A 26199-nucleotide genomic window follows, 5' to 3' on the forward strand; every position below is an offset into this window, starting at 1 on the left:
CGAATGTTATGAATGAATGAATAAATGAATAATAAGTGAATAAATGAATTATGATGATGATGATGATGATTTATATAATGAAGATAAATTTCAAGTTAAATATGAATATTTGAATTTTGAATTTTGAATTTTATTAAATATTTTAATTAATTAATTAATTAATTAATTAATTAAATAATTAAAAGGGAGGGGTGGTGGTTATAAATTTAATTTAAAAAGAAGTTAATTTAATGATTTCAAAATAGTATTAATTAATGAATAAAAAAAAATCAAAATCAAAATCGAAATCAAAGTTTCAAAAGTAAAATTCTCTTTATTATTAAAAAATTTGTCAAAAAAATTATTAAACTATATATATTTAAATCAAAAAAATATTTTCAATTTTTTTTCTTCCCCCAAGAAAAAAAATAAAAATAAAATCAAATAACATTAAATCTCTTTTTTTTTTATCCCCCCTTTAATTTTAAAATATATATTTTTTTTTTCTGTTCTCTTTATAATCAAGAAATTTTTTGTTTAAATTATTTTCTTTATTTATTTAATTTTTTTTTAATTTTTCATTTCATTTCATTTTTTTAAAGTCTTCTCTCTCTTTTTATAATAATAGTCTTCCTTAAGAAATCCCCCATTTCTTTTATAAAAACTCCATTTAAAAAAAAAAAAAACAGATCAACCCAAAAAAAAATAATGAAACCAAATCAAATCAAAAAAAAAAAAACAAGAAACAAGAAAAAACCAAACCAAAAAAAAACCTTCCTTTTAAAAAGAAACAGTCATCATCATAATCATAATCAATAATCAATAATCCCCCGCAAAGTCCCCCCCAGACTTTAAAAAAAAATTTCATTCTTATTTTGTTTACCAACCTCTCTTGGCCAACTTTTCTTCCTCCTTCAAACTATCAAAAGTGCGTCCAACCATGGCTGGTCCCAAATCAGTAGAAACCTCAGCCAAAGTCTTAGCATCTTGGAAATGAGTTACGGCTTGCACAATGGCACGCGCACGCTTCTCAGGATTGGCACCCTTAAAAACACCAGAGCCAACAAATACACCATCACAACCAAGTTGCATGCATAAAGCAGCATCTGCTGGTGTAGCAACTCCACCAGCTGCAAAGTTAACCACGGGCAAACGTCCGAGTCTTGCAGTTTCGTGGAGTAAATCAAGTGGAGCAGCCAGTTCCTTAGCATAGACAGCCAATTCTTCATCGCGCATACCCTGAGCACGACGAATATCTTGCGAAATAGTACGCATGTGAAATACAGCCTGAGATACGTCGCCAGTACCGGCCTCACCCTTGGTACGGATCATGGCTGCACCCTCAGCAATGCGGCGCAGAGCTTCACCGAGGTTGCGAGCACCACAGACAAAGGGAACGGAAAAGGGAGACTTGGAAATATGGTGAACATTATCGGCAGGGGTCAAGACCTCAGACTCATCAATGTAATCGACCTTAAGAGCCTCAAGAATTTGGGCCTCAACAAAGTGGCCGATACGGCACTTTGCCATGACTAGAAGGGTTAGTTAAGAGAAAAGGGAAAAGTGTGGGGAGAGAGAAGAAGAAAAAAAAAAAAAGCAAGTTAGTAGTAAAGTAAAAGAAAGTATACCTGGAATAGAAACACTAAATGATTGTTAGAATATTAATTAGAGTAGAGAATAGAAAAAAAAAAAAGACACTCACGCGTCAATGATTTCTTGAATGAGCTTTGGGTCCGACATGCGGGCAACTCCACCCTCAGCACGGATATCAGCGGGGACTCTTTCGAGAGCCATGACGGCGACAGCACCAGCGGCTTCTGCGATTTTAGCTTGTTCAGCATTGACGACACTTTAGAACAAGCAAAGAAAAAAAAATGAAAAAAAAAATGAATTGGGTTAGTTTGTAAATTTTTTTTTTTTTTTTTTTTTTCAAATGGAGGTTGCTATAAAAAAAAAAAAAAGCAAAATATATATCGTACTCCATGATAACGCCGCCTAGTAAAAAAAAAAAGAGTTAGAAAGAAGGGATGGAATAATATAAAAGAAAAGTACCAACCCTTAAGCATTTGGGCAAGACCAGCCTTAAGTTTGAATTGGGTGGTTGCAGTAGCAGTAGTGATTTCAGAAGCAGATTGACCGTTGGACATTTTGTTTTTTTTTAAAATTAGATTAGTATTGAAGGGGGGGGGGGAGGGGTGAAAAAAAAAAAAAAAAGAGTGATTACTACGAATTTATCTAAAAGTTAGATTATTATAAAAAAACAAAAAAACAAGAAATTTTTTGAAGATGGATGATAGAGTGATTGATTCAACTAGTGAAAGAAAGCTGATTGCTTAGTTATTATAGAGTGAAAATAAAAAAAAAAAAAAAAAAAAAAAGAGAAGAAGAAAAAAAAAAGGAGAAGAAGTTTAATTAGGAAAATGGGGATTTTATATGTTTTTTTTTTTTTTTTTTCATCTTCTTTTACAAGAATTAAAAAAAGTGAATAGAGACAAGAGTCATATGAATTTATTATTGATGAGTCACTTGGTAGGTTCTTTTTTTTGTTTATACCAATCAATCTGGGTGGTTTACTGCTACTGAGCTGTTTTTTTTTTTTTTTTTTTTTATTTCTCTTATATTTCTACGTTTATTACAGGTAGTTGTAGGTTGATGTTGACTTGTGTCGAGATTGGATTGGCTAGAGATAGAGGTGGTAGGATATGTGGGGGAGAGGGTGGTTGTGATGTTTGTAAACTTTAAGGTGGGTTAATTTTTTATTAGTTGTTTTGGAGGTTTCCCAAGTTGCAACCCGGGTTATTTTTGAAACATGTAAACACGGGAATATTTAATTACAGTTACAATTACAGTTACAGTTACAATTTAATTACAATTTTAATTTCAATTTTAATTTCAATTAATATTATAATTTAAAATATATATTACAAACACGTGATTATATTATAATTCTCACTCATACACACATACTTCCCGCCTTGGCCTTCCTTTAACAGCTGATGCCACCAAAAAAAAAAAAAAAAAAAAATGAAACGGAAGTTAACCGTCTAATATTAATTTATTTTTTTTTTTTTTTTTTTCAATTTTTCAAATTTCACATCTTGTGAAATTTATCGGAGATTTCCAAACTTGTTTAAAAGCCATTTTTTTTTTTTTTTTTTTTTTTTGCTCTTTTTTCTTTTTCTTTTTAGTTTTTAGTTTTTAGTTTCTAAAGTTGAGTCAAATGAATGAAAAAATTTTCCATTTTTTCAAAAAAATGATCAAGTGTGCGCACTATTTCATCTTTTTCTTTTTCTTTTTCTTTTTTTTTTCAATAATAAAGAAACTAAAACTAAAATACAGAAATGGTCATTCATTAGCAAGGTGCCAAATAATCATTTCTAAACTAATGATAATAATTGTAATAATATATTGTTTAAAAGAAACACATTTGATATATATATGTATTCATACGTCTAATGATTTAACGATTTAACGATTTAACGTAAACCAGAAAAAAAATAAAAAAGTCTAAGCTTATTTATTTATTTTTAACAATCTGTGATATATATATATATCTACCTGGTTATGATGACCCTTTAAAAGAAAACCCTTTGAAAAATAAAAATAGAAATAAATATTCTCTTTACAAAGCTTAGTGCAGGGACGTTGAAAAAGCAAATATATAAAAATAAAATAAAGAAAAGAAAAAGGAAACGGGAAACGGTATAATAATATATATATTTGTGCATTGCTTTTGTAGTTAAATAATCAAATTTGTAAGTAAAATTTATATATTTTACTTAGAAGGGCTATTTCCGTTTCTATCATTAGACAAGATCCCTTACCCAAAATGATTTTTTTCTGAATTCTACTATAAAGCTTATTTAATAGATATTTAGATCTTTCAAAAAAAAAATTGGAAACAACATTTTATTTTAAATATTTAATAGAATATATTAAAATAGAATTTCAACTAGAAAAAAAAAAAAAAAAAAAAATCCCCCATTTATTTAAAATATTACGTTCCTTTTTTTTTTTTTTACCAACTATTCATTCATATAAAATAACAATTTTTTTTTTTTTTTTGTTTAAATAAATGATGATTGAAGACCCGCATATATACCAATGGGGATATATTCATATTCATATATATATATATATTGAACCAAAAAAAAAAAATAAATAAAATAAAAAAAGAAGTAACTAGCCAACCAGAATTTTTAATTTTTATTTTTTTTTTCTTGTCAGTGCAATTATCATCTGCGCACACTTTTGGGATACCATTTAGGACCGACTTGGATTTTATTTTATTTTATTTTATTTAATTAGAGAGGGTTTTTTTTTTTTTTTTGTGGGTGTACATGTGGATATTATAATAATAATAATAATAAATATTGCAATTAAGCCGCAGTGCACTCAATGGGTTCTTCTCCCTCCCCCCCCCCCCATAAATGAATTATTAGGGGGATAATATATATGTGGTGTACCAAAAAGTTGAATGGCCCTCCCCCAAAAAAAAAAAAAAAAATAAAAAAAACGAAGAATATCAAGTTTTTTTTTTTTTTTTTTTTGATTAAAAGACCCACAGTTGTGTAAGTTATGAGTATTAATAGGAGTATTAAGAAGGTATTAAATGTTTAAAATAAATATCATTATTATTATTATTTTAAATATACAAAGGTGTAAAATTATATTTTGAGTTTTTTTGTTTTTGTTTATTTTTTTTTTTTTTTTTCTCATCTTCATCTCATCATCTAATAGCTTAAGTTTATTTTCAAAAGCTCTGTTTTTTTTTTTTTTTCTAAATCTACAATTTACATTTAAAGAAATTAACAAGAGATGCGCACCATATATATATATTTTCCAAACATTGAGAAAATAGAAAATAAAAAAAAAATAAAATAAAAGAAAAAAAAAAACTTTCAAGTGACACATTTGAGTGCGTACCTGCAGACCCTGGAACAAGATAGAAGAAGAAGAAGAAGAAGAATAATAATAATAATAAGATATATAATAAGTTCATATAAATGATTTTGACCTGTTTACCTCAAACTGTGTGTGTGAAAACCTGCTTTTTAGAAACATGAGTTAGGTTAACTTAGAAAAGGATGGAGACGAACAAGTAAACAGTTTGTGACTAAAGTTGTGAGATTAAATTATTAAATTATATATATATATATATATATATATATAAAATAAGAATGACTTTTTAATGTTTTATTTAAATGAATAACAATTTGGTTGTTTTTATATATATATATAAATGAATGAATGAAATCTTGTTTTGTTTTATTTATTTATTTATTTATTTATTATTTTTGTTTATTTAAAACGCCTTTCGTTAAAAAAAAAAATCAAAATTTCCTTTGAAACGAATTTGATGCTGGTTTTTTGTCAGCACTGATGTAAGCCACAATAAAATTTTTTTATTTTATTTTATTTTATTTATTTTTTTTTTTTCTAAAAAAGAAAGCAGCAAAAAAAAAAAAAAAAAAAAAATGCTCTGACTGTGTGCGCACGCTTTTCAAAGACTTTTGACACACGTACATATACACATACACATACACATACAACGTCCTGTGACTTCGGGAGGGAATGAAATCCTCACAAAATTAATTTTTTTTTTTATAAAAACCCACCATTTTGCCTTTTTTTTTTTTTTTTTTTTTTTTTTTTTAATTACCACCACCATCATCAACATAACTTATTTCATATCCATCGCCATCTAAGCGTTCTGTGTTTTTTTTTTTTTTTTTTTTTTTTTTAAATACTTACTTCTATTCACTCCTTTAACTAAAACCCCTTTTTTTTTTTTTTTTTTTTATTTAATTCTTGTGTGTTCATCCGACCTTTGCGTCTGTCATTCCTTTGGTAACATACAATATTAAAAACACGAAAAAAAACAAGGCTTTCAACTAGAACCATTCTTTTGTTATTATCAACTTTTTTATAAAAAACATTTTCAATCTATCATATATATATATATATCTTATAGCTATATTTCGGTAAGTCTCATTCATTCTTTTCGTTTCTCCTTTTAAATATCATCCAACGTTCGGTGTCTTAGAGCTTATTTTTAATATTTAATTTTTGCTTGTTTGTCTCTGCGCCTTTTTTTTTTTTTTTTTTTTTTTTTTTTTTTTTACCCTAACAACGCCTTCCAATCCACAGGGCTAGGGTTTCACAATTTTTAAACACCATTTTCTTTTTTTCTTTTTTTTTTATATACCAATACAAATACTCGCCAAACCTCCGGAATGAAAAAAAAAAAAAAAAAAAAAAAAAACATCGCCAAAAAAAAAAAAGAACAATCAAACTTTCCATTTTATTATATCCATTTCAAAAAAATCATGCTAACATCCTTATTAAAATAGCTACTACTACTATATCACTTAAAAAATGAAGTTTTCTCATATTATGGCCACCTCGGCCGCTATCTCAGCTGTCGCTGCTGCTCCCCATGCTGAATTCCATCACGCTCACCACCTCCATAAGCGTGCTGTAAAGGTCGAGTACGTCTACGTAACCGTCGTCGTCGACGCCAACGGAAACACAATCACTGAAACCGCTACTGGAGAAGTCGACGCTCAGAGCCCTGCAGTGGCTGCTACTACATCTGCTGCCCAAGACGTGGCTGCTGTTGCTACCAATGTTGCTCCTACCACCTCTTCTGTTTCCGCTGTTGCCGCCGCTTCTAATGATAACGTTGTCATCAAGTACGTCGACGCTAACGGAGTTGAGGTCTCCTCTTCTGTTACTTCTCAAGTTGCTACCCCTTCAGCCGTCGTTGCAGTCTCCTCCTCCTCCTCCTCCTCCTCTTCTCCCGTTGTTGTCGCAGCCTCTTCTTCCGTTGTTGCCGCTTCTTCTTCGGTCGTTGTTGTTGAATCTTCAGCTGCTCCCACTTCTTCTTCAGTCGTTGTTGAATCCTCAGCTGCTCCCACTTCTTCAGCCATCACCACTCCTTCCTCCTCTACTCTCGCCTACTCTCTTTCTTCAGCTGAGTCTGTTTCTTCTTCCTCATCTTCCGCTCCTGCTTCTTCTTCTTCCTCTTCTTCCTCATCCTCTTCCTCTTCTTCCGGCTCTACTTCCACTGGAGGTAGTCTCGCTGCTTTTGCTTCCATCGACACCACCTTCCAAGATGGCGTTTACGACTGCTCCACCTTTCCCTCTGATCAACCCGGTGTCATTGCTCTCGACTACCTTGGCTTTGGCGGCTGGTCCGGCCTCTACAACTCCGACACTTCCACCGGCGGTTCTTGCACCGAGGGCTCTTACTGCTCTTATGCCTGCGAGTCGGGTATGTCCAAGACCCAGTGGCCCTCTGACCAACCCAGCAATGGTGTTTCTGTCGGTGGTCTTCTTTGCAAGAATGGTAAGCTTTACCGCTCAAACACTGATTACGATACTCTCTGCACTTGGGGTATTGACTCTGCCCGCGTTGTTTCCGAGCTTTCCAGCGTTGTTTCCATTTGCAGAACCGATTACCCTGGTACTGAAAACATGGTCATCCCCACCATTGTCAATGGTGGCTCCACCTCTGTTCTTACTGTTGTTGACCAGGAGTCCTACTATGTCTGGCAGGGCAAGAAGACTTCTGCTCAGTACTATGTCAACAATGCTGGTGTTTCTCAGACTGACGGCTGCATCTGGGGTACTTCTGGCTCCGGTGTTGGTAACTGGGCTCCCCTTAACTTTGGTGCTGGCTACGACAATGGCGTGACTTACCTTTCCCTCATTCCCAATCCCAATAACAATGCGGCTGCCAACTTCAATGTTAAGATTGTTGCTGAGGACGGCGCTGTTGTCAATGGCGAGTGTGTTTATGAAAATGGCTCTTACAATGGTGGATCTGATGGATGCACTGTTGCTGTCACTTCTGGCCGTGCCAACTTTGTTCTCTACAATTAAAGCGAGAGAAACAAGGGGGAAAAAAAAGAAAAAAAAATTAAAATAAAATCAAAATAAATTAAAACAAGGGGCAGGAGGTTTTTTTAACTAAAAAAAAAAAAAGGAAAGAAAGACATACATTACAGATATAAAGGTGTATTGTCTGTTTTCAAAAAAAAAAAAAAAAAATAAAAGGATAAAGTTATACTTTTTAAAAATTATTATTATTATTATTTTATATATATATTTATATAAATGACGCCCTCTGTATACCCAATTTTTTTTTCATCCCTTTTTTTTTTTTCTTCTTGCTGGTTTTCAAGATTTTTTATATATTTCTGTGTTTTTTTTTTTCAAAATAAAAATAAACTTTTAAAAATAAAAAAAAAATGAATTTTGTTGTATATTTTTTTATATTCATTAAAATTCATTAAAATTCATTAAAATTCATTAAAAATGTAGTATTTAAAATTGTATTTAAATTCATTAAATTTTCATTAAAATTAATGGAAATTTTATTTTGTTTTTTTTTTTTTTTAAAATAATTACAAAATGTTTAAAGTAAAAGTAAAAGAAAAAGTATAAGAAGAAGCACCAAAAAAAAAAAAAAAAAATAAAAAAAAATACAAAAATTTTTAAAGTTAAAAAAAGGGGTGTTTTGGAAATCCTTTAGGGAGACGTCGACGCCTCCTCAGACAAAGGAGAATCTTCCACAGACCCAGACTGTTCTCGTCCTCGTAATCGTCCTCGTTCTCGTAATCGTCCATGTCTGCTGCCATTACTGCTACTACTACTACTAGAACCTTCAACATCGCCCCTAGGATTCCGGCGTGTTTGGCTCCTCGTCATTCGTCTTAAAGGTATCATCATCCTTGTAATTGTAGATCCTTCCTCTCCACTTGGACTGCTGCTACCACTATTGCGACCACTATTGCGACCACTATTGCGATCACTGTTACTACTACTCCCCCGAGTCTCTTCTCTAGAATCCCGCCGCAGCAGTAATACCTCACCACCTTGTTGTTGTTGTTGTTGTTGTTGTTGTTGTTGTTGTTGTTGTTCCGGTATCCTTGTGCTTGTCATTACAGTCCCTGTAGCTGCAACTTCTCCTTGACCCCCAGGATCGTGATCCACATTGGCACTGCTTCGAAACTCTTTCGGTGGTGGTGGTGGTGGTGGTGGTGGAGTCTTTGGAGTCTGTGGTGGCCCCCGTTGTGGGCGTCTACGGTGGCCCATGAAAAACCGGCTTGATGGACTTGCACTTCTATCGCGCGACCGTGACCTAGACCTTGACCTTGATCTTGATCTTGATCTTGATCTTGACCTAGACCGAGACCGAGACTGTGACTGAGACCGTGACCGTGACCGTGACCGTGACTGTGACGGTGGTGTTTTTGTTTTTGTTGTTGCTGACGGAGATCCCGCCATTGCAGCTCGTGCAAACGACCCAGAAGTCAGTGCAGGGTCCAGTTGGCCAACTGGCGGTAGCGGAGGGGCTGATTGGTGCGGCGGAAGGTTGATTACTCTTGGCGTGCCACTAGTGCCTGCCGTAGCAGCAGTACTATTACTATTACTATTACTAGTAGTAGTGGTAGTAGTGGTAGTAGTGTTGGTGGTGTTGGTAATGCTAGTGGTGCTTCCAGTTAAAAAGGTACTAGACGTCGTCGACCCCGCGGAATACCCGCCGGACACATCTCCTACCCGCGGCCCTAACGGCGGCAGCACTGGTCCTGTTCCAACATTGCTTCCGCTCCCACCGCTGCCACCGCTCTCTCCACTTCCACCACTTCCACCGCTGCCACCGGGGTTTCCACCGGGGTTGCCGCCAGGGTTTCCACCACCAGTGCTCCCTACACCTCCTGGAGTTGATGTACCAGAGGAAGATGCTGTTGTAGTTGTAGTTGTTGTGTTGCTTGACAGTTGCAACGGTGGTAATCGGATCCCGTGTCCCAGTGGGGGGTGATGCAGGTGCCCTGAAGTGTTGCCAGAGCTGCCCTCAGAGTCAAAAGACCCTAGCCCTGAACCACCAGAACGTAGCCCAGGTGAATCCAACATGCTCAACGGACGCGGCCGTGGCCGGCGTACAGGTGACCCTGTGGCCCGCCCGGCAGCTCCGCTTAAACTGGAGTGCCGTGTTAAACCTGCAAACAATGACCCTCCACTAGAACTCTCGCCTGTGGAACCTGCACCACCAGCACGTTCGCTGCTGCCGTACACAAGATGCGGCGGCAGAAGAGAGCCAGTACTGCTGGTACCACCTGTTCCAATCAGTGACCCACGCCGCGCTGACCGTCGTGGAGTAAGCGCTCCTGCCCCTGCAGTTGGCACGCCAGCAGGCGATGCTGCTGCCATTTGCTGTGCACCCGATCCCCCACTAAAGTCGTAAGGGTGTGCTCGTGACGGCCCCAGAATGGTACTTCGCCGACGAACATGTCCACCACTCCCTAAACTTGCACCACCACCACCACCACCACCACTGCTCACTGTTTGTCGCCGCTGAAGAAACCCAGCACTGCTGCTGCCAGCACCAAACCCTGATCCCAGTGTAGAATCGCTCGCACCAGGCGGTGGCGACAACGACGTGCTGAGCGGCCGTGTGCCTGATGACGATGACGAGGTTGTCCACCGAGGTCCCAACGGCGGAAGCTGCTGGCTTGGCGTAACATTTGAGGATGATAACCCTGGCCCTGATCCTGGGGTCCTCAGAACACTGCTTCCAGTGCCTGCATTTGCACTTGCATTTGCACCAGCGCCAGCGCCAGCGCCGGATCCTGGAGTCCCTAAGTTCCCATGTGCCGAGTATTGTTGCTGTTGCGATACCCCTGACCCGTATCCCGGACCCGAGTATGGTCCTGCACTTGGTGCACCATACGCTTGACTTCTGCCCTGAGCAGCAGCAGCAGCAGCAGCAGCAGGGCTTGGCCCCATTGGACTTGAAAAGAACGAGGAAGCAGAAAAATCGTGGCTCAATCCACTACTGTGAACACCAACACTGCCTCGCCGCCGCACCGCAGGATACTCGACTGGTGGTGTATCTTCGCCTAAAAGCCCAGCATGGTATGCGGCTGACGTTTGCGACAAGTGCCGCGAGTGCCGTGCTGGTGGCGTGCGCTGCTGTTGTGGTGTTGCCTGTTGTTGCTGCTGCTGTTGTAGTAGTTGTTGTTGTTGCTGCTGGGAATAGTAAGTTGATGATGGATGGGTGTAGTACTGTGGAGGTGGTGGTTGTTGTTGGGCACCGTATACCGACGACGGTGGTGGTGGAAACCGGTACTCTTGCTGTTGTTGCTGTTGCTGCTGTTGCTGTTGCTGTAGAGGAGGTAGAGGTGATTGTTGAGTTGGACCGCCATAGTAGCCGCTGTGTGCTGAAGGCCCCGTAGGTCCACTTGCTGGGCCGGGACCTTGTCGGATTTGATGAGAAGGGCCTTGATGTGGTAATGGTTGTTGTTGGTAGACTAGATTCGGGTCTTGAGGAGGAGGCTGAGTTAGGTGTTGGGATTGAGCACCAGACGGACCAGCAGCCTCTTGAGATTTTCTGAAAAAAAAAAAAAAATTAGTCTTTTTTTTGAAAAAAAATAAAATAAAATAAAACCCTTAAAAACTTTGAAAAAAAAAAGTTTCAAAACCTTGAAATAAAATAGGTTTTTCTTTTTTAGTTTCTTATTTCCATCTTATGGAAAATTTCAACTATTTTTTTTCTTTAGTTTTCCATGTTATGCCCTCAAAAAAAAAAAAAAGTTGAATTTGCCTCAAAGTGCCACTTCAAAGAGTCAGCCCATTGTTGCCTCAACTCTCAAGACATAAATATTCTCTCTCATTGTAGAAACTTTTAAAATTCTCAAAATTCTTCTCAAAGCTTACCTTTTATTTCTATTTGGTTCTTTGCGAAGCCGCAGACGAATGCCTTGATCTGAAATAAGCCGTGATAGAGCGGTCGATGGCAACGACCCAGGGTATTGTTTAGGCGAGTAGACTGTAAAGATATCTGATACAATTGATTTCAAATAAACAACTTGCATTCCACTTTTTTCAAAAAAAAAAAAAAAAAAAAAAAATTGTTAAAAAAACATGTTCTTGAAAAAAAACTTTTTTTTCCCTCTTTTAGAAATACTCACATGTATTCAAACAAGTCGAATCTCAGTCGGAACTGACCCTCGAGTTTCACAGAAATGTCTCCAAAAACAAAGAGTCCAATATCTAACTTGTTAGCAATAATAATAATAATTCTGGAAAAAAATTTTTTTTTTTCAAACCAACCTCTATTGTTTTCTTGAACTTTTTGTAATGACGATACATTAGACCCCACAATGGGGTTTTCAGCAGCTTGCACAACTGCGTCGGCAGTAGGCTCATATAAAGTGCTAATCATGAAGAAATACCGTTCCGTCAACCACAGCTGGCTTGCGTCACTGTCCTCTATAACTATTTGGACGATTGGCGGGGGGTTAATGATTTTGCGCTCGTAAAGGCCTCCTAAATTTTTAGTTAGTTGAGTTTAAAAGATGAAAAATTAAAAAAATTAAAAAAATTAAAAAAATTAAAAATTAAAAATAAAAAATAAAAAATAAAAAATAAAAAATAAAAAAAAAATCATCATTACCTTTTTCGCGGGGAATTGTTACTTTGCAAAGAAGTGGTTCTTGTCGAATAAAAAGATTAATGTTACTGATATCATTAAAAGAAATTCAAAATAATCTGTCAGAAAAGTTTTTTTTTTTTGATGGGAAACGGTGGACCAAATGGGGTTATAAGTAGTGGGGGTGAGAAGAGGAAAAAAAAGAGAAGGAAATAAGCGAAAGAAGAAAAAAAGACCATTATGATCCATTATTATCATAATCGCCATCGCCATCGCCATCACCATCCATCATTTATACTGGGCATTTATTTCTCTCCCCACCTCATAAACACACACATGAAAAGCTTACCTTGATCTGGGATGTTGCGTCAAAGATGTCAACGGCGTTGGTGGCTGGGAGGACCCTTCTCTTAAGGAGGAAGAAGACGACGACGAGAAAATGCTGGCTTGCTGTTGGCTCCGATCTGAAGACAACGGACCTGGCCTATTCATAAGCCTATGTTTTTAAGGAGATATATATAGATGTATATATATATATTTATATGCCGGGAAAGAAGATAAAAATAAATGTAAGAAGGTGGAGTTTTTATTTTTATTTTTTTTGATCCAGGTAGTAGTATGAATATTAGGCGGAAAAAAAATAAAAATAAGGGGAAGGGGTGAGATGTTAGTTTGATATTGGTTGATTATACAGCTGGAAAGATGTAGTTTTTTTTTTTTTTTTTAGTTGATAGAATAAAGGGGTTTTATAGGTGATGTTGAGAGTTTGAATGTTAATTTTCCCAAAAGAGAGAACTCAAGAGAGAGTTGATGAAATTAAGAAGAAGAGTTAATTAAGAAAAAAAAAATAAAATCAATGAAAATCAATGAAATAAATAATATAAAATAAAATAAAATCAATGAAATAAAATCAATGAAATAAAACAAAAAAAAAATTTTTTTTTTTGACTTTTTTTTTAGGATTTTTTGCCTTTTTTTAGAATTTTTTTTTTTAAACGTGATGTGGGTTTTTCTTTGTCTGGAAGGCGTTTTTTTTTTTTTTTTAATTATGTCCACGCAACAAATAACGGGTTTTTGAAGAGCAGTCTATGAAAAAGTGCTGGATATAGTTTTCTATGATAATGATGTTTGATTCTAGTTGGAAGATTAAGAATGAAGAATTGCTGACTGGATCAAAAGAATTTTTTTTTTTTTTCTTTTGGTAGTAGTGGTTCTAATTGCTGATTTTGGAATGACAAGATGGCATGTGATGGAATAGATATGCTGGAGAAATAGAATGTTAATAACAATAGTAATAAGAAAAAGAAAGGATCGGTTTCATAGAAAGAAAGATATCGAACTGGCATTGAGCGGGTAAAGATGCTGGATTCTGAAGATGAATTGAGAGATGATGCTCATCAAAGTTGAAAGATTAAAGAAAGAAGAAAAAGAAGAATAAAGGAATGGAAGGGTTTTTTTTTTTAGAAAAAAATCACCGAGAGATGTCAAAGGAGTGAAAAGAAGTAGGAATCTCTGCGGAGAAGGAAGGGGGAAAAAGATTGAAAAGAAAGAAATTAATATTCTTTTTTTTTTCTTTCTAATTGAAATATTAAAGAAGGATAATATTAAGATAAGAAGATAATTATGATGATGAAGTTTTTTTTTTTTAAAAAAAAAGTGGTGATCTTTGATATAAATGAAAAAAATAAAAATAAAAATAAAATAAAAGTCGAAGTAGTGCGTTTTTTTTATATTACAGAAGGTTTAAAATTTTATTTTTTTATTATTATTAGAGCCATTCGCACTTTACATTTCTAGAGAAAGAGAAAGAGAGAAAAAAAAAAGAATTAGAAAAGAAAAAGAAGAAGAAGAAGAAGAATAAAAAAAAGAGAATTAGAAAATAAGAAGAAGAAGAAAAAAAAAAGAGGGAAAAAAGTTTTTTTAAGAAAAGAAAAGAAAAAAAAAATAAATCCAAAGAGTCCTTTAGTGATGATGTATGAAGTAAGTAAGGAGAAAGGATATTTTTTTTTTTATTTTGCAAAAGGTTTCAGGAAAGCGGCAACTCTATATAATATAAAAATATATATATATATAAAAATCACCTAAAAAAAGCCTTTATTTTAGAAAAGAAAGAAAGGAAAGAAAGAAAGAAAGAAAGAAGGGAAAGAAAGGAAAGAAAGACAGATAGATAGACACACAGGAGGCCAGAACAAACACACAGAGTAGTAACGTGAAGAAAAAAAATAATAAAGAAAGAATGACAGAAAGAAAGAAAGATCAAAGTATATAAAGAAGTTTAAAAGAGAAAGAAAAGAAAGAAGTTGTTGTTGTTGTTGTTCTACCTTTTTTTCTTATATATATAAAACAAACAAAAGATTTCAAATCATTCAACAATAAAAAAAAAAAACCTCCCCATCCCCTCCATTGGATTGATTTTTTCTTCAGACTTTTATCAAGTCTTTCCCTCAATTCTTTTGAAAGATTAAATAAATAGAAAAAAAAAAGAAGAACTCCTTTTATTTTTCCTCTATTGCTTTCAATCTGTAGTCCAGAGACATTGGCTCCATCATGTATGTAAGTACGCGCGTATGTTTTAACGCACTTCTTCACTTACAATTCCCTTTAAACTTTCAGGTGATGTGCTATTATTATTATTATTATTATTATTATTATTATTATTATTATTATTATTATTATTTTATTTTAAGGCTGACTTTAGAATACAAAAAGGAACTCATGCGCGCATTATTCTCGAATATAGTATAAATTTGAAACCATTGAAAAGTATTAAAGTAATAGTAATAGTAGTAGTAGTAGTAGTAGTAGTAGTAGTATTTGTTTAGTAGTTTAGTAGTAGCAGCAGTTTAGTATTGGTAGTAGTTATTTCATAAAATAAAAAGAAGAAACAACTTGTTATTTTATTTTTTTAGTGACTGCTCTTTGTCAAAAAAGAAAAAAGAAAAAAATTAAAAAAGAAAAAAATTAAAAAAACCAGATATCACCAACTTTCAAATATCACTTGAAACTTTGTATGCACATATATATTTTATTATCAGAATATCTTCAAAAGTTAACAAGCGCGTGAACCACATGGCCCTTTTGAAAAAAAAAAAAAAAAAAAAAAAAAAAAAAAAAGGTTAATTGAAGCTTCCGCCCTTGTGAACTGGTTCTCGCATTGACTTGCATTTCTTGTTTCTATAAATATAATAAATATAATAATAATAAAAATAATAATAAAAATAATAATAAAAATAAAAATAATAATAAAAATAATAATAATCAAAATAAAATCAAAATAAAATAAAATCAAAAAAAAAGAAAAAAAGAAACCTTCATTTTAATATCATAGAGAATTTTTTTTTTTAATAAATTCTCCACATTGTTTTGGGCAAAACTGGATCCAGGTACAAAATTTTCATCTTACGCTTTGTAGTTTTATTTTTATTTTAACCATCTTTTAAAACGCATTATTTTACTTTAGGTTATTAAAAAAAGGGGGGGGGGTGGAGTGGAGTGGAGTGGAGTGGGAAAGAAGAAGAAGAAGAAGAAGAAGAAGAAATTTATTCAATAATAATAGAAATCCTTTAAACAAAGACTTTCTTCTTTAATTTCAAAAAAAAAAAAAAAAAAAAAGGTCCTTGAGGAACCTGACGCAGGGGTTTCTTTTCGGGGGGTCCCGCTCTACGAGGGGAGGGATGGATAGATGGATGGATAGATAGATGGATGATTGTTGTTTTTGTGTGATGTTAAAATTCCATTTAGGTCTATTAAACGGTTTTTCAAAACTTTTTTTTTTTTTTTTTTTTTTTTAAAATTAACCGAAAAACTTATAAAAATAAAAAATTAAAAAAATAAAAAAGAAGATTCATCAACAAAAAAACAAATTTTTGTTATCTTTCTCTATATCTCTTTTTAAAATCATTATTTCATTAAATTATTATATCATTATATCATTATTTCATTATCATTATCTTCTCCATCTTCTCCATCTTCTATTTTTTTTTCTCCTTCTCTTCTTTGTCTGCTTCATAACTTTAGTCTACCAGATATTTATATAAATGTGTCAAAATTAAAAAATAAAAATAAAAAGAAACCCTAAAAAACGAATTGAAAAATAAAAATAAAAATAAAAATAAAATAAAATAAAATAAAATAAAATAAAATAAAATAAAATAAAATAAAATAAAATAAAATAAAATAAAATAAAATAAAATAAAATAAAATAAAATAAAATAAAATAAAATAAAATAAAATAAAATAAAATAAAATAAAATAAAATAAAATAAAATAAAATAAAATAAAATAAAATAAAATAAAATAAAATAAAATAAAATAAAATAAAAATAAAATAAAATAAAATAAAATAAAATAAAATAAAATAAAATAAAATAAAATAAAATAAAATAAAATAAAATAAAATAAAATAAAATAAAATAAAATAAAATAAAATAAAATAAAATAAAATAAAATAAAATAAAATAAAATAAAATAAAATAAAATAAAATAAAAAAAATAAAATAAAAATAAAATAAAAATAAAATAAAAATAAAATAAAATAAAAATCCCTAAATAACCCACTTTTATAGTTCTTTGAATTATCATCATCATAATCCATTTCTTCCTTCAATGTCTTAACAGTTCCTTGAAAATAAGAAATACCAAACTATTTTTTTAACAGATATATATCTTTAAATAATTATTAAAATAAAATAAAAACAAAACAAAACTTTCCATCAAATTCCATAAAAAAAAAACAATCGTTAGACTATTTCCAAAATGGAAATTTCTCCCTTATTTTTATTTTTTATTTTTTTTATTTTTTATTTTTTGCAACTATCCACCGTGTTTAAAACAATAAGTCCTCCTTCCAAAACAAACCAAATTCAAAATTCAAAATTCAAAATTCAAATTCAAAATTAAAATTAAAATTCCTTCCCCCCTTCTTAATATTCATTCATTCATTCATCTTCATAAATAATCAACAATGTAACAAATACTGTAATATATATACAATTCCTATCTATAATGTAATAATAATGTAATAATAATGTAATAATAATGTAATAATAATGTAATAATAATGTAATAAATATATATATATTATCGTATTTTTTTTTTTTACTATTTTATATACTACCTACTACTACTATTAAAAAAAAAAAAAAAAAAAAATAAAACCTCCCACAATCACTTCATCTTTTTCCTCAATCAAATCATCATGCACTGGGAATATACTCAACTTCAACCAAATCCAAAGGTAATCCAGTAGCCTTAACAAGCTTCTTAATCTCCTCATACTCTGCTGCACAAAGCTTATAGTGTCGGTACCATGTCCCCCAAGTCTTACGCTCAGTATGATCCAAGTCAATCCAATGGTAACAAATCCCACACTGACCTTCCCATCGAGCCTCCCGAATAAGCTTGCGCCGAATCACCAACGGATCTTCAAACACAAACCCTTGAGGGAAAATCCCATGCTCATGATTCTTATGATACAAAAACCCAGAATTCTTCATCAAGTACCAACCACCCTCCTTGCAATGGTTGCACCATCCCTCCTTATGCACACCAGTCTTGCGACACCAAATTGGATCATATATATTACTCTTCTTAGTATTCTGATATGGAATCAAACTGGAATCCACATGACTCAAAACATTCTTCATCTCATCTGGAAGATTCATCATCCCATCCTTGGGCTGCCCACCAACTGGAACCGTATTGTATTCCCGCCGAGTCATATAACTCATCATGTGCGGCGATCGTTCCTGTCCAGTGTTATTAAACTCAGTAACACCACGCCCTTGTCCATAGCTGACATCTGTCAACAATTGTCTTGCACAATACCGATTAACTATAAAACATTGTTAGTCTTTTTTTTCAAAAAAAAAAAAAAATATTCAAAATAATAAAATAATACTTACTTCGTCGAGGGGGACGTGACAATAATATATCAACAACCTCCTTCAGCTCCTCAAGCGTAAAGTGCTGTCCATGACGATCCTCCATCCGGAAAAAATGTTCAGGCTTGGTTCGCAGTGGCTTCCATGAAATAAACATATTCTCAATCTCATCCTTTTGAGAAGCATTCATCACCACTGATACCCCCTCAGGCAGCGATAGCTGCATCGGAATACCCCGCCCAACCTCCAACTGAGCATAATTGATACCAACATCACCCTTCCCCACTCGGTGCTGCTCCAAGTCCTTACTAGAACATAATGCAAACTCAATCGCACTCATAATCTCATTCACCATTTGTTCTCGCGAAATAAAGACAGGATTGTTTTCACTGTGTCTCTGTCGACAAGCATCACCCTGTCCCCCAATCCCAGCAGGAATAAATAACCGATTCAAGTTATTAGCCATGTACTTTTCCCTCAACTTACTACTCTTGAGTCCTGCTCCGGCCCGCCCACCCTCAGAGTACTTGCTACTCTTGAGCCGCTTATTCTTTTGCGACACAATCGACAACATCGTCAACTCAGTCGCCTTCTCAGGACACATCAAAAACTCTGCAAGGTACTCATGTAAATTCACCCCCTCATGCAAAACAAGCGACTTGACAGGCAACCGATTCTCAGGCTGCCATGACCCCATCTGGATAGGCATAATGTGTGCAGCCGCCGCCGCTGCTGCCGCCGCCGCCGCAGCAGCAGCAGCAGCCGCAGAAGCCGAAGCAGCTTCATTATGTGCAAACACAACAGCTCCGGGAGCACCTACAACTTGACCATTTGTTGCACTCACCAATTGAAGAGGCTGTCCCACAGGGTACTCAGGTGCAATGGCAGCATTGGGATATGCTGGAATGTACTGGTGTTGAGAGCTCAGCATTTGGTGATATTGTTGTTGAGACTGTTGTTGAGACTGTTGTTGTTGTTGTTGTTGTTGAGCTTCTTGAGGTACCAAAACTTGCTGGTGTTGTTGGTGCTGCTGCTCATGTTGTTGATGGTGGTGCTGGTGATACTGTTGATGATGATACTGTTGATCAGCCCCCAACCCCAAGTTCAACCCACCATTGGCAGAAGCTCCATTTTGCATCTCTGGCATATAATAACTTGTCCCAATCCATGCGTTATTAGCTACTGCATTAAGTCCCAGATCTGAATGCGTTGTTTGCTGGCTAAGCTGAACTAGCTCTTGACTAGCTGCCATGGCCGCTGCTGCGGCAGCTGCAGCTGCAGATGTTGAAGTCCCATTTAGAGTATGATCTCCAGGAACCGTGCCTTGTGCCACCTCCATAGTTCTGTGGTGATATTGGGGTGCAATCATATTTTGGTATGGCGCTTGTAGCGTCGTTGCAGTTTGCAATGTAGTGTCCTGATAGTAAGGCAAAGTTCCTACAGCAACTTCAGAGGCCCCCAATGCAGTTCCTGGGCGGCTACTATGCGAAGATGAAGACAGTTGAGGGGTTGGTGTTACATAAATTTCAGAGTTACCATTTGATGACGTTGTTGTTGTTGTTGTTGTTGTATTGGTAGTGGCGGTGGCTGCAGTCATGGACCCGCCATTTTGACGACCATCGTCTGTAATGTAGCGCACTTGTTGAGGTGACTGAGTATAATCATTTTTAGCCAGAGACGACTGCATCGCTACAAGTGAAGGGTCGTTTGATGCAAAAAGGTTGGTGGATTGGTCAACCGTTGATGGTCGAATCGTATTAACTGGGTGTGTGTACATGTGCTGAGCGGCCGACATACCCTGTTGTTGTTGCTGTGGAGGATACCCGTTACTTGTTCCATTTTGATGAAACCCTTGGGACGCCAATGCTGGATTAATATTTTCAAGAGAATATGAAGCTGTTATTGGGCCTCGTTGTTGTTGTTGCTGCTGCTTGTCTTGAGTCATTTGAGTAATGCCTATTTCTTGTGTTTTTTGGTAATCCTCATATGAAGATTGAGAAATGTTGGTACTTCCTGAGCTTGCATTGTTAAACGAGCTGGGCAATGGAATCGAGCTATTGGAAGCAGGACTTTCCAGCTGATGAGATTGGTGATGCTGTTGTTGGGCATAAGTATAATCGGCAAGATTGTTGGCGCTGCTAGAAGATCCCATAGGATTTGACGTTACTGTAGCGGCGGCCGCAGCTGCAGCAGCAGCTGCTGCAACAGCAGCAACACCAGTTGGATACGAATCCATACTCTTGTCAGTTTTTGGTGTAACTTGAGAAGTGGAAGAGGGTGGGACTTGAAGCAAGTCGTTTGAGGAGGTATTGAATACTGGAGGTGCAGGGGTAGATAATGAACTATTGGAAGAGTGATGATGTTGTTGTTGAGTAAAGAGTCCATTATTTGGATCCATGTCCAAATTGTTCATCAGCGGCATAGTCATTTGAAATTAAAAAGTGGCGAGGTAAATGTTGTGATTATTATTAAAATTACAAAAAAAAATTAAAACTTTTATTTTTCTTTTTATATTTGAATACCAGGAAAAAGAAAAAAAAAAAAAAAAAGACAAAATCAAATTGAGGCGAAATTAAAATAAAAATATCGGAAACTTTTTTAATTATAATTATTATTCACCTTTTTTTTGTTTTTTTTAGAGCGATTGTAAAGAATAAATGTGATAACGAGAAAATAAGAAAAGATGAAGAAAAAGGAAAAAGAGTAGAATGAATTAATGGGGGAAAAGCAGAAGAATAATGCATGTATTTATACAAGTGTCCAAAGGAAAGAGGAAGAAGAAGAGTAATAAGAGAGAGAAAAGTGAATGAAGGAGAATAAAAAAAAAATAAGAGAGAGAAGGAAGTAGATTAAAAGTATAGAAAAAAATAAATAAATATAAAAAATAAAAATAAAAAAGCAAGGTATTTCCAAATTAGTCGGCTTTGTTCCTGCCCAATCTTTTTCTTTTTTTTTTTTTTTTTTTCTTCTCTTCTCTTTGACATTGATCAGAGAATTCCAGTTTGATGCCCATTTCTTTTGTATTTGTTTATTTTCTTCCCCTTAATGCAGACAAAATAGACAGATGAGATGCATTTCTATTTTTATTTTTTATTTTTTTGAATATACATTGTTCTACAAAAAAAAAATTGATTGATGCTGGTGTATATTTGCATAAACTGTACGGCAAGAAAAAGAATATTGATTGAGTATTAATTTTTTTATTTTATTTTATTATTAATTTTTTTTTTTTCACAAATCATCATCAACAATGATGAGCCTTTTTTTTTATATATATTTTAAAATGAAAAAGTAAACTAGAGGCGTAAAAAAAGGAAATAGATTAAAGGGCGCGCACGTTCAAAAAAGGTCCATAGTAAAGTTGTTTATTTTTTTTTCTATATATATATATATATCTTACAAAAAAGCTGTAATTTGAGAGAAATTGGGCAAGCGCAAGGGCAAATAAAAAAAGGTTCTAAGATTTTTTTATTTTTATTTTATTTTATTTTTTGCTAATCTATTCAAGGAAACAGTTATATTATTACTTTTCTTATTACATTGAAGTAAAAAAAAAAAATAAAAAAATAAATGGCCACAACTCAAACTTGAAGAAAAAATAAAAATTTACAAGAATCGATATATTCATCGGGATATGTATGTAGACGCTACATAAATCAAACGGTGAATTATAACAATACTAACTTAAGTCTACATAAGATCGTTTTATTTTTATTTCTTCTTACTTTATGCTTGCATTTTTTTTTCCCCCTCCCCCCGTTGGTATACTATGCAAACAAGTTGTAAAGACAAACGTCTAGAGAGTTCAGGACAGATTTATGGAAGAAAAGAAGTTAGTTGATTTTTGAAAAAAAAAAAAAAAGGTTTATGAGTTGAACGGAAGAGTTTATGTAGATATAGAAGAAATAAGAAGAGAGAATGATGCAAAGATATAAGAGTGAAAGGGAGAGGGAGAGGGAGAAGTAATGAAGTTTGTGAGGATATTTTACATCAACATTGGAAACAAGCTTATAGAAAGTGGGACACATAATGCAAGTTCAGGGATTATATAGAAAAAAAAAAAGAGATGAAGATGAGAGTTATGCTTAAGTGTTGATAATAAACGTCGCATACCGAGAGAATGATTTTTTTTATTATGCAATAAATGCTTATTTTATTTATTTTCATTCTAAAAATAAAAAAAAAAAAAAAAAAATAAAAATCAGTCTCACGTAGAAGTGTACAAAAAAAATGAAAATAGATTGATACTTACTTACCTTGAATTTAATTTTTTTTTTTTTATAAAGAATGGTTGATTAAATTTTCATTTGACTAGTTTCCTTTTATTTAAGTCCTCGTGATTATTTAATTTTTTTTTTTTAAACTTGATACAAAAGGCGCAATTTTAAAATTGGATTTAAGGGTCCTTTATATAAATATATATATATATATTTACTTTTAGTATTCTCTCACCAGATTACGGGAACAACGTCTTATTGTAAATTACAAGACATAAGAATAAAAAAAAAAAAAAAAAAAGACTCCACTCTGAGTTTTCCTGAACGAGAATTTACAAAAGACAAATTGTAATTTTTTTTTTTTAAAAAAATCAAAAGGAAACATAGAGAGGATGAAAAGAGAGAATTGAAAAACTAAAGAAACAAAAAAAAAATGTCTCACTAGAGTTTATTTTATTTTATTTTTTTGTTTTTTTTGTTTTCCAATGCACTTAACAATACTCTTGAACTTTGTCTTTTGTATTGTCATTTCATTTCATGCTTCTTATTTTTATTTTTATTTTTATTTTTATTTTTTCATGTTCCTGTAAGGCGATGATGACATCTACCCGTTAAGCCCATGAATTTGTAGCATGAAGAAGAAGAAGAATAAAAATACTTTATCTTATGGAGAATAATGAAAAAAAAATGAAAAAATAAAGAAAGAGAGATATGGTATTTGCATCAAACTCATAACTGATTATATAGCAATGAGGAAGATGGGGATGATAGTTTAACTTTAGATTTCGAGGGAGGTCAACATGAGGCTGAATGAAATTTTTTTTTTTTTTTTATAAATTTTGATCAAGTTTTTGAATGCAATATTTTTTTTTTTTTTTTCATGATCATAAAGATTACAGAAAAAAAGAGGGTATTCAAGAAACTTTGAATTTATTTTTTTATTTATTTAAAAAATTTTTTTTACAAAATTCATCATAGGTAAACTCTGGATAGAGCACCTCGCATAAACTGGATCTCCAACTGTTTCTTCTGGATAACTTATTTTTAAAAGAAATAAAAATAAAAATAAAAATTTAATGGTAAGGATATAACTAAGGACAGATGATTTTTATATTAATAATAATAAATGACATATTTTGGTTTTGTTATTTTTTTAGAAATTTATTACTTTAAAATAAAAATGAAAATGAAAATGAAAATAAATAGATAGATAAGCCTTAGTTAAGATGATGATGTTATAAAGACATTAAGTAATAAGTAATAAGTACTAAAATAAGTTTATGCCTTGTATATTAAAACCAAAACCAAGAAATCTATCTTCCATGTCTATGATATAACCGTCTCGGCATTTTATTTTATTTTATTTTATTTTAATTCTAAAAAAATAAATATATAAATATATATGTGGTTTTAATATAAAAACAATTAATTAAATAATGTAGAAAAAAAAAATTATTTTTTTTTATTATTATTTTGAAAAGCATATAAATATATACTTCTAGGCGAAGTTTCGTATTCAAGACAATAATAGTTAAACGGGATACACGATACAAAATATGAAACGGCATCAACTGATTCTAGTATTTACATTTACATATATATATATGCCAAAGAAATTGCTTTTTTATTCCAAATACTCAATTGGTTTATATTTTTCTTGGCCGTTATAAATATTTTTTATTTTATTTTATTTTCATTTTTTTTTTTCGGTTTAACGAGTTTTAAAAAAGAAAAAAATCTTTATATAAATTTTTCTAAAAAATTAAAATGACTTTTAAGCATCTGTCATGTTAATTAGAATAATTGGTAAATTTTTATTTTCTTTTTCCCTCCCCTCCCCAATAACTTTTCTCAGTTTATCTGATAAGTTATTTTACAAAAGTGGAAACAAAAAAAAAAAAGTACATAAAAAATATCGTGTGAACGATAAATGCGAGCATAATGAGTTTTAAAAAAATAAAAAAGTAAAAGTTTGATAAAAATTATTTTATATTTTTTTTATTCATCAAATCATTTATAAAATTATAAAAAAAAAAAGGAAAAATCATGATTATGATAATAATAATAATAATGATGATGATTAATATTTTGTGGGGTCATTAGAGGTCATTACTTAAACAGGAAACAAAACAAAACAAGAGTATTTTTTTAATAATAAAAAAAAAAATTTTTTTTCATTCTTTTTTTTTTTTTTTAGAATTTAGTTTTTTTTTTATCAAGAATCTAATATAAAGATTCAAGAATACAAAAAAAAAAATTAGGTATAAAACAATGGGGTGTTAATAATAATATTAATAAAAAAAAAAGGAATTTTTTTTTGTGGGGAATGAAAAAAAAGAAAAAAAAAAAAAGGCTTCAAAATTCAAACCACTAAACTATTAGTTTTCAGCATGGTGAATTTTGTAAAGCTCTTCCTTAGAAAGCTTCTTGTGGTGAATCTTGGCCAATTTTTCCTCAGAGTACTTGTCCGAGTGGTGCATATCGTAAATTTGTTCCTTTGTAAAAGGCTTGGCTGACTTATGGTGAGCCTTGTAAATAGACGAAATGTCTTCTTCTTTTTCTTCTTCATCGGAGGAGTATTCATCGGAAGAGGCTCCATGGTAGCGACCCTTTCTACCATGGTGGCGGCCCTTTCTGCCATGGAAACGACCCTTTTTGCCATGGTGAGCAGCCATGATTTCTTCACGGGTGTAATCCTTGGTCATATCAATTTCAGGGTGGTGATTTTTATTGGTCTTTGAACGATAGGAGGAAAGAACAGCTTGGGTTTCATCGTCTTGGGCAATGAGGAAGGGAGTTTCATCATCGACATTGTCGCCAAAGAGAATGGTGTTGGCTTTGTTCCAAAGTGAGTTGAAGAAAGATGATGAGGAGGAGGAAGAGGAAGGAGCAGAGATGAATTCTTCTTCAGTTTCGTCTTCTTCATATTCAGCTGGAGGAGGAGGTCCGTGAGGTTTCTTGCCCTTGTGAGGAGGAGGTGGGGGAGGAGGTCCATAAGGAGGTTCTTCAGGACCATCACGATCATAAGGAGGTGGAGGAGGAGGTCCGTGAGGTTTCTTGCCCTTGTGAGGAGGAGGTGGGGGAGGAGGTCCATAAGGAGGTTCTTCAGGACCATCACGATCATAAGGAGGTGGAGGAGGAGGACCATCGGGGCCATCATGAGGAGGTGGAGGAGGAGGTCCGCGAGGAGGAGGTCCGCGAGGAGGAGGTCCGCGAGGAGGAGGTCCGCGAGGAGGAGGTCCACGAGGAGGTTCTTCAGGGCCATCGGGGCCATCATGAGGAGGTGGAGGAGGAGGTCCATGAGGTTTCTTGCCCTTGTGAGGAGGAGGTCCATGAGGAGGTCCATGAGGAGGTCCATGAGGAGGTTCTTCAGGACCATCATGAGGGGGTGGTGGAGGAGGAAGAGGACGCAAAGGCTTAGCTTCTTTGTAGAGATCGAGAGGGATTTCACCAATGTAAGCTCTATCACCAAATCCACCGATGAAATAAACTCCATCGACCTCGAAAGAAACAAAGTGAGAGGAATGGACAGGGTTTCCAGGGAGCCAAAAGCGGGCATCAGGGTGTCTATCGACAAAGCATTTTGAAAGTTCATCGATAGTTTCCTTGTCTTCAGGATCAACATCTACGAATTTACCACGAAGAGAAACGCGGGGGGAACCAGCTGGAGAGGGAGGGATAC

The 26199-nt window shown here is 33.6% G+C and overlaps 5 protein-coding genes across 5 annotated transcripts in view; 1 reads left to right on the forward strand and 4 right to left on the reverse strand.

The window, feature by feature from the left end:
• Positions 1–858: 858 nt before the first annotated feature.
• On the reverse strand, positions 859–2126 carry SAPINGB_P003412 (uncharacterized protein; the record flags this gene model as incomplete). The annotated part of the gene is made up of 4 exons (XM_031998130.1): positions 859–1511; positions 1608–1621; positions 1682–1828; positions 2032–2126. The coding sequence occupies 4 exons, from the start codon at positions 2124–2126 to the stop codon at positions 859–861; spliced, it is 909 nt and encodes a 302-aa protein (XP_031854021.1).
• Positions 2127–6357: 4231 nt separating this feature from the next.
• Positions 6358–7866, forward strand: SAPINGB_P003413 (uncharacterized protein; the record flags this gene model as incomplete). Its single annotated transcript, XM_031998131.1, has 1 exon — positions 6358–7866. One exon carries the CDS (start codon positions 6358–6360, stop codon positions 7864–7866), a length of 1509 nt encoding a protein of 502 aa, XP_031854022.1.
• Positions 7867–8514: 648 nt separating this feature from the next.
• Positions 8515–12910, reverse strand: SAPINGB_P003414 (uncharacterized protein; the record flags this gene model as incomplete). The annotated part of the gene is made up of 6 exons (XM_031998132.1): positions 8515–11377; positions 11704–11865; positions 11958–12039; positions 12100–12315; positions 12465–12481; positions 12768–12910. The coding sequence occupies 6 exons, from the start codon at positions 12908–12910 to the stop codon at positions 8515–8517; spliced, it is 3483 nt and encodes a 1160-aa protein (XP_031854023.1).
• Positions 12911–17613: 4703 nt separating this feature from the next.
• Positions 17614–20728, reverse strand: SAPINGB_P003415 (uncharacterized protein; the record flags this gene model as incomplete). Its single annotated transcript, XM_031998133.1, has 2 exons — positions 17614–18251; positions 18322–20728. 2 exons carry the CDS (start codon positions 20726–20728, stop codon positions 17614–17616), a joined length of 3045 nt encoding a protein of 1014 aa, XP_031854024.1.
• A 4167-nt stretch (positions 20729–24895) lies between these two features.
• The window catches only part of SAPINGB_P003416 (uncharacterized protein), a gene marked incomplete at both ends in the record, with an annotated part of 1701 nt that continues 397 nt past the window's right edge, over positions 24896–26199 (reverse strand). The window contains one exon of the mRNA XM_031998134.1: positions 24896–26199. This exon is cut by the window's right edge and continues 397 nt beyond it. Within this exon, the coding sequence (XP_031854025.1) occupies positions 24896–26199 (1304 nt within the window).

This window comes from Magnusiomyces paraingens, assembly GCF_902498895.1.
Source record: "Magnusiomyces paraingens strain CBS 517.90 genome assembly, contig: contig3, whole genome shotgun sequence".
NCBI classification, from domain to species: Eukaryota; Fungi; Ascomycota; class Dipodascomycetes; order Dipodascales; family Dipodascaceae; genus Magnusiomyces; species Magnusiomyces paraingens.